At 41.9% G+C, this 6675-nt stretch overlaps 1 protein-coding gene across 6 annotated transcripts; it reads left to right on the top strand.

The window, feature by feature from the left end:
- Positions 1-1052: 1052 nt before the first annotated feature.
- Positions 1053-6223, top strand: LOC103722891 (putative BOI-related E3 ubiquitin-protein ligase 2). Of its 6 annotated transcripts, none has more exons than XM_008813616.5 (4): positions 1053-1200; positions 1334-1419; positions 1524-1825; positions 5480-6223. In XM_008813616.5, the coding sequence occupies exons 1-4, from the start codon at positions 1142-1144 to the stop codon at positions 6005-6007; spliced, it is 975 nt and encodes a 324-aa protein (XP_008811838.1). In that variant the 5' UTR covers positions 1053-1141; the 3' UTR covers positions 6008-6223. The 6 variants fall into 6 exon arrangements, with proteins under 6 accessions (XP_008811838.1, XP_026655695.1, XP_008811837.1 ...); XM_026799894.3 differs by having other exon boundaries at positions 1334-1431; XM_008813615.5 differs by having other exon boundaries at positions 1331-1419.
- Positions 6224-6675: the final 452 nt, after the last annotated feature.

Raw genomic sequence — 6675 nt, 5'->3', positions numbered from 1 at the left:
CGACGACCTCACCGCCGACATCGATGTAATAATTCGCCTGACCATGCGCCGACCTGGACAACATGCCAAGCCGTACTACGGCCTCGCCCCGTTACATCACAGGTACACCGACCCCCGTCTATAAAAGGGAACCTTGGCTTCTCAGGCGGGGGGGGGGAATGACACGCTCTACAAGCACTTTATCTCCTCTTCAACACTATTTGCCCCCTCCCTGACTTGAGCGTCGGAGGGCCGGCGCCGGAAGACCCGGCCACCGGCTTGTTTGCAGGCACACCAAACGGAGGACACCGCTCGCCGACGGATCGCCGCCCCGCCGTGAGGACCCCCAGCTCCCTCTCTCCGGCCACCCCAAGCGGAGGACGCCGCCCGCCGACTGGTCGCCGCCCCGCCGTGGTGACCCGCTGCTCCCTCTCACTCGACCGAAGATTGCCCCCGGGTCCAATTTCCAGCAACAATGGGAAAAACGCGGTCCATCCATATCCCAAAAAGAACTCAGGACTAATTTCTTTAGAAAAAATGAGTTTGTTAAATTATATATATTCTTTCATGTGAATATAAGTATGGAAGAAACAAGAATAATGAAAATAAGTAAAAAAATAACACCCTTAAACGGCACAAAGCAACATTAGCTTGTACTACATAAAATGTTTCTTCAAATAGCTGGAACATTTTGAAAGGAAAGTTGTATTAGATTTTTTTGCTGACGAAAAGTTGTAATATCTTAATAGTAATTTTTTTAAATATTTGGACTATTCTTATTTAGTTTGTTTATAGGAAATTTTTTGAGAAACGTTTTTCCAAGAAAAGTGCGACAATAATCTATTTTTTTTTTGAGTAATGCGAACAATGTCATTGCTTTTATTAAAGTAAGTAAAAAGTTTTTTTAAAAGAAAAACAGTGACAGGAAGGCTAAAAAAAAAAAGAATGCATCATTTCAAGCTGAATATGTGGAAAGTTGGGCTTTATATGGTTGTTCTTCTGAAGGCTCCTTCTAAAAATGTGGGCCCCACCTATGCAGCCTTTTTCTCACCCATCACGACAAAATTAGTGCATAAACATCGCCGACAGCTCCCTTTCCGACCCTGCTGGTATTCCGACCCTCCCCACTCTCTATTTTCGCCTCTTTCCGTGTTCTTTTGCCATGGCTTTCTTTCCCCACCACCACCTCCAGCAGCCGCCGCCGCCGCCTAATACCTACAGGTATTAATCCAATTCCCCCATTTCCAAGACCCCAGCTTTTCTCCCATCTCGCTTTCTCCCCTCTTCTATCTCTCTCTGCTTCCATGCCCTCTCTTTCTCAAGTAATCTAACCCATCCGTGAAAAAAGAAGCAGGAATTTTGCGCCGGCCGATGGCCAGACCACCGCTCCGATCGCCTTCTTCAGCCCCACGAGTTTCCCCGACCAGGCCCAGCCTTCTTGTAATCTCTCCCGTAATCCCACCATTTCCCCCAATTTCTAGGGTTTATGTTCGTCCGTGCCTTCCTACTGACCTAATTCTTTCTTGAAAATCTTATCTTGGTAGTCGTTCATGTCATGGGACTCGCCCCGGGCTCCGTTCCCGCGGCCGATGGGGGATCGAATGGGTGGGAGCCGAGGAGTAAGAAGCTCAAGGAGCAGGACTTCCTGGAGAACTCGCAGATCTCGTCCATCGATTTCCTGCAGACGGGGTCGGTCTCGACCGGCTTGGGGTTGTCGTTGGATGATCGGAGGGTGGCGGCATCCTCTGGGGATTCGCCGCTGCCCCTTCTTCCTATGATTGACGAGGACATCGATCGAGAGGTTCAGAGGATGGACGCCGAGATGGACCGCTTCATCAAGATTGAGGTAGTGTGCTTCTAGAGTTCCCTGATATGGATATTTCCAGTTCATTCTGCTCACTTTCCATACTTATGAAGTTAAACTCAAACCGAAGGGATATTGGGCTGTGTTATGATGGTTTCCTCTCGTAAGTTAAGACTTATTTTTTGTTTGTGCTGGTTTGACGGAAAGTTTGCCTTTTTTTTTCGTTTTTCTGAGGCCTAAGACGGGAAAAGTTTGCTTCTTTGTGAGAGAATCGGGAAAAACTTGATCGGATCGCCTGTATCCAGTTAATATTGAAGAAAACATATAATTGTATGATCTGTCCGCTTTGTGTTGTTGTTTCTCTGCTTACGGTGAATAAATACAAAACAGTACAGATGGTCTCGTAGGAGTGGTGACCCAAAGAAACAAGAGTGATATCTCAAGCAATAAATTAATGGGCCAAGTGGTATAGTTTGAAGAAATAAATAGCTTGAAATGGGACGAGCACCAATTGGTACATCGGAGTGCATGATGATTAAGAAAGAATATAGTTCTCTTGGTCTATTATGAAAAAAACGTTTACAAGATTTCTATCGTCCCCAGACAAGGGAATATATAGATGGATGATTACATGAAATAATTCCATGAGTTGAATATTTGGACTCATGCATCAGATTGATTCTTAGTTAACAACAAGATACAAAATATCATCTCATGCACGAGATATCAACATCATGTGTGTGGAATCTTGAAAAGGGCATACTATGGTTCATGGTTATTAAGGGTCAAGCTTTTTAGGCAAGTGAGTTTGCAAGTAGTTTGGTCCAAGGTTACACCACCACTATGATACTTGTAATTTGGTAAGGGTGTCACTTTTGTCTTAGTATCGTATCTTTCTAATTCTTTGGGCCATGTTTGGTTGTTAGGAATGGGAGTCAAGAATCATTTTCCTGTTCTTGGGAAATCTATCAGTAGGAAGTAGGAACCATTGGGAATGGCTAATCTAGTTCCTTTGTTTGGATAAGTATGAATAATGTTTAGAAAATAAAGCAAACCTAGTCGCATAGAACATAGATTATTATTAATTAATATTAATATTAATATAATAATGTCCATCCAATTTGCAGTGGTAGCTGGTACCACTGGACTGTGGGTTAGCCTTCCTAATTTGCTATATCTGATTTCCAGCCCTACTTGCTTTCAAATCGAAGGAGAAGAGAATAAGGGAAGAAAGAGAGGAAGAAAAGAGGAAGAAGAGGAGAAAAAGAAGGCATGGTTCCTTCAATTTGCCAACCTATGGTGACCTTAGATCTATTTCCCTCCTCCCTTAATCCACGATATCCCATAGCTGGCACTCATCAGTGTCCAGTGGACATATTCATATGAAACAGAAGGGTTATAGTCATGAGAGCATCATTGTCATGGGCATCAGGGACCTGGCTGCATTTTTAGATTAAATGGCAGGCAGTGCTAGCGGAGTATCACAAAACTAGGAGATGGCTCTACAACAAATGTGGAACAAATCAATAAGATGGAGTGTGGGCATAAATATGTGGGCTTAGCGCAAATTGTATTTTTCCCAGAGGTCATTTTATTTTTAAATTTTTCCTTAACCCATTGTAGGAGTTGAATTGAAACTATTTGACCAGTTTGAGCGGTCAAATTGTCTGAATCAACAATTTAGAATGGGTTTTTTTTGGATGACACTTGTTCTTCACTTTTCACTAGCACTTAAATTTTATTTATATGCATTTTTAAGTGTCAAAATCTTAAATAATTCTTATCCATAATTGGAAGTATGAATAAGTCAATTAGTGGGCAAATTAACTGCTCACTGGCCTTCTTGATCACCTGCATATAGATTAATTTTAAAGTCATGTAATCTTACATATCTTTGCCACATGGTTGTAATCTATGAAATTTGTCATTGCGTAATCCATTTGATGAATCATTTCTTTACTGTGTCATATGTGTTCTATGTGTTCACATTCCCCTTTACTTGCTGAGTTCAATGTTTCTCTAGTCTCTTGCACCATTTAAGAACCACGTCCTCACTTTTATTTTTACCAAACAACTATAACATCTTCAGACACTTGGAGGGAGTGAGAGCTACACCATCTAAGGGCCTGTTTGGAAATACACATCGGGATAGCTTGGGATTGCAGCATGGAAGGCACAGAGGGAGGGAGTGGGAGAGTGGGAGAGTTCAGGGGTCATGGGCCCCAATCCCCCCCCTGGGATTAATGAAAAGTCCTTGAGAGATGCTCAGCCGCCCTCCTCCTCCTACTTCCTCCCAACCTTCACCTGCAATCCAGTACCAGCCTATACCAGTGGATCTATCCAAATAGGCCCTACATGTAATTCCGCATGCAATTCTCCAATTCCAAAGATCTTATGGTATATCTTCCGTGATTTTTCCTTCCCCTTCGAGGAAATTTGAGTACTGTTGAAATCACCTTCTAATTTTGCATATAGTCTTCCATTTGAGTGTCACAGTATATATATTGCACTCCTACCATTGACTGCTTTATCTGCAGGCAGCCGAGCAGGTGCATGGGAGGGCAGGTGCAGAGAGGTTCATGGGTGTGTGGGTGTTTTAGGGGGGAGGGGGTAGGTGTTTACTGGTGGGGTGTAATCAGAAACAATGAGCAGGATATTAATTTTATTTGAAAATAACCCATTGACTAGTAGGGTAGGAGCATTGATGTTGAGAAGATTGGAGCTGATTGAATCTACAAAAAAGCAATTTCAGAATAGCAATATAAAAGGGAGGGACAGTGCACGATGCTCCCATCATTGCAGGGGCAGGGAGGGTTAGATGTATGTCCCTCATATGCAAAGGGGGCTATTCCCGTGTTTTGAACTCATGACCCTGAGTTATAATGAAGCAACCTTACTATTACGCCAAGGATAATAGCAGTAATAGCTGAAAATCTGCAAAATTTATATTTTTACTGACAATCAACAAGGGGAACAAGACTGCGCCCTGTAGGGTGACCAAATCCACAATCATCAACTCTCAGTTGTTGAGTGACCACCAGCATAGAAGAGAGGGATGGAGAAGCAAGAAACTAAAATCTCACTTCTATATCCAAGGGATGACCTTATTGCGATGTAAGCATGTTGTTTCCTTACATAAAGTAATTGCCTAAAGAAAAAACCAGTTGAGAGGAGCAATTATCTGCATTGAGTAAAATCTGCTTTCTGCATTAATGAACTATGGGCCTTTTCTTGTGCAGTGGTACACTGGCATTATTCTCATCCATTTTGATATGCTAAATTCATTTGTTAATCTTGTGTGACTAGGATCTAAATGAAAAGAGCTCATTGTTTTTGTTGTTCTTGTTTCTGCTTAAAATTGACACAGGATTTTCTATAACTTAACCCTTCTTTGAAAGGGCATTGAGTGAATTATTTTCCTTCTCTTGTATACCCGCATTATTCACATTCAGCTTCTTATGCTGAACTGATTTGTACTCTTGTTTGACCAGGATTTCGTGAAAAGGCCTTTTTCTTTATTGTTCTTATTTCTGCTCATGTTGGAGATAAAATTTTATATAATTTCAAAACCATTTTTTTGCTGCTGTGTATAAGTATTCACCACAACTCACACTTTGTCTTGCTTTTGGAAGTTTTTCTGCTGAGGTAGGTCTTAAACAGAAGAAAGCAGTACTTATTTTCTTATATGGAACATAGGTTGAGCGCCTTAGGCAATCAATACTGGAGAAGGTGCAGACAAAGCAATTTCAGACATTGGCTTCCGTCGAGGACAGCATCCTGAGAAAAATGCGAGAAAAAGAAGCGGAGGTCGAGGAGATCAATAAGAGGAACACGGAGCTTGAGGAGCAGATGAAACAGTTAGCCATGGAAGTTGGTACGTGGCAGCTTCGTGTCAAGTACAATGAAAATATGATCACTCACCTCAAGTATAGTCTCGATCAGGTGTATGCCCAGAGCAGGGATAACAAAGAAGGGTGTGGTGATAGTGAGGTAGACGACACGGCCTCTTACTGCAATGGAGGAGTCATCAATTTACAGCTAATGTGCAAGGAGAACAAGGAAATGAAGGATTCAATGGCTTGTAAGATATGCAAACACAATGAGGCATGTATGCTTTTGTTGCCCTGCCGACATCTTTGCCTCTGCAAAGAGTGTGAGAGCAAGCTGAGTTTCTGCCCGCTGTGTCAGTCCTCAAAGTTTATCGGCATGGAGATCTATATGTAATGAAATATTGTTGTATTGAAAATCCAGTTCATCCAGCAGGTTTGTCCTCAATTATTATTGACTGGCTGCTGTGAATATCTCTCGGACTTAAATTATAGGACGTCCAGTGAATATGTCATACATTTACCATTACTTGGACTTCTGAGTCATTCTGTAATGTGCTTTATATGTGCCCTTGTAATTGAACTCTCTCCTAAAATTTGTTGTTTCATTTGACTTTCTCAATGTTTTTCAAACAATTCGGATGTTCTGAACGGTCAATTGACGCGTACTCAGTGTTTGCTTTGTCTCCATGTTCGCTTGATTGTCTGTGGTGCTAATAAATGTTCTTTATCACTATAGTGTGCATCCGTCGCATTTACCCAAATTGTTGGCAATGGTAAAAGTTATGGGTATCGAATATCTAAATGACAGCTTGTGTTCTTTTCTCAACCATATTGCAAGTGCTGAAGCTGAAGTTGATGGCATGATATGTTCATATGACTTGGGGATGTGATTTCCATTTCACCCATGCACTTGGTGCTTAACATACTATTTTTCCATCTGTGAAGGGATCATGAACTCATGGAAACGTTCTTCACACTCAGAGTTGAGTGGATGGTTGCTTGATTGAGTTTTTTTTTCCGGTAATTCGTCATCATGCTAGGAGATGTTTTGGCTCAGATACG

This window comes from Phoenix dactylifera, chromosome 5 (genome assembly GCF_051530095.1).
Source record: "Phoenix dactylifera cultivar Ajwa chromosome 5, Ajwa_hap1_PhDact_Kaust_v1.1, whole genome shotgun sequence".
Lineage (NCBI taxonomy): Eukaryota > Viridiplantae > Streptophyta > Magnoliopsida > Arecales > Arecaceae > Phoenix > Phoenix dactylifera.
Note: the sequence above shows the minus strand (reverse complement) of the source record. Positions and strands in the feature narration are given on the sequence as shown.

Coding starts and splice junctions, on each gene's coding strand:
- LOC103722891 (XM_026799892.3), top strand. CDS start 1,142: ATGGCTTTCTTTCCCCACCACCACCTCCAGCAGCCGCCGCCGCCGCCT. Junction 1,432..1,523: donor GCCTTCTTGTAATCTCTCCC/GTAATCCCACCA, acceptor TTATCTTGGTAG/TCGTTCATGTCATGGGACTC. Junction 1,826..5,479: donor ACCGCTTCATCAAGATTGAG/GTAGTGTGCTTC, acceptor TATGGAACATAG/GTTGAGCGCCTTAGGCAATC.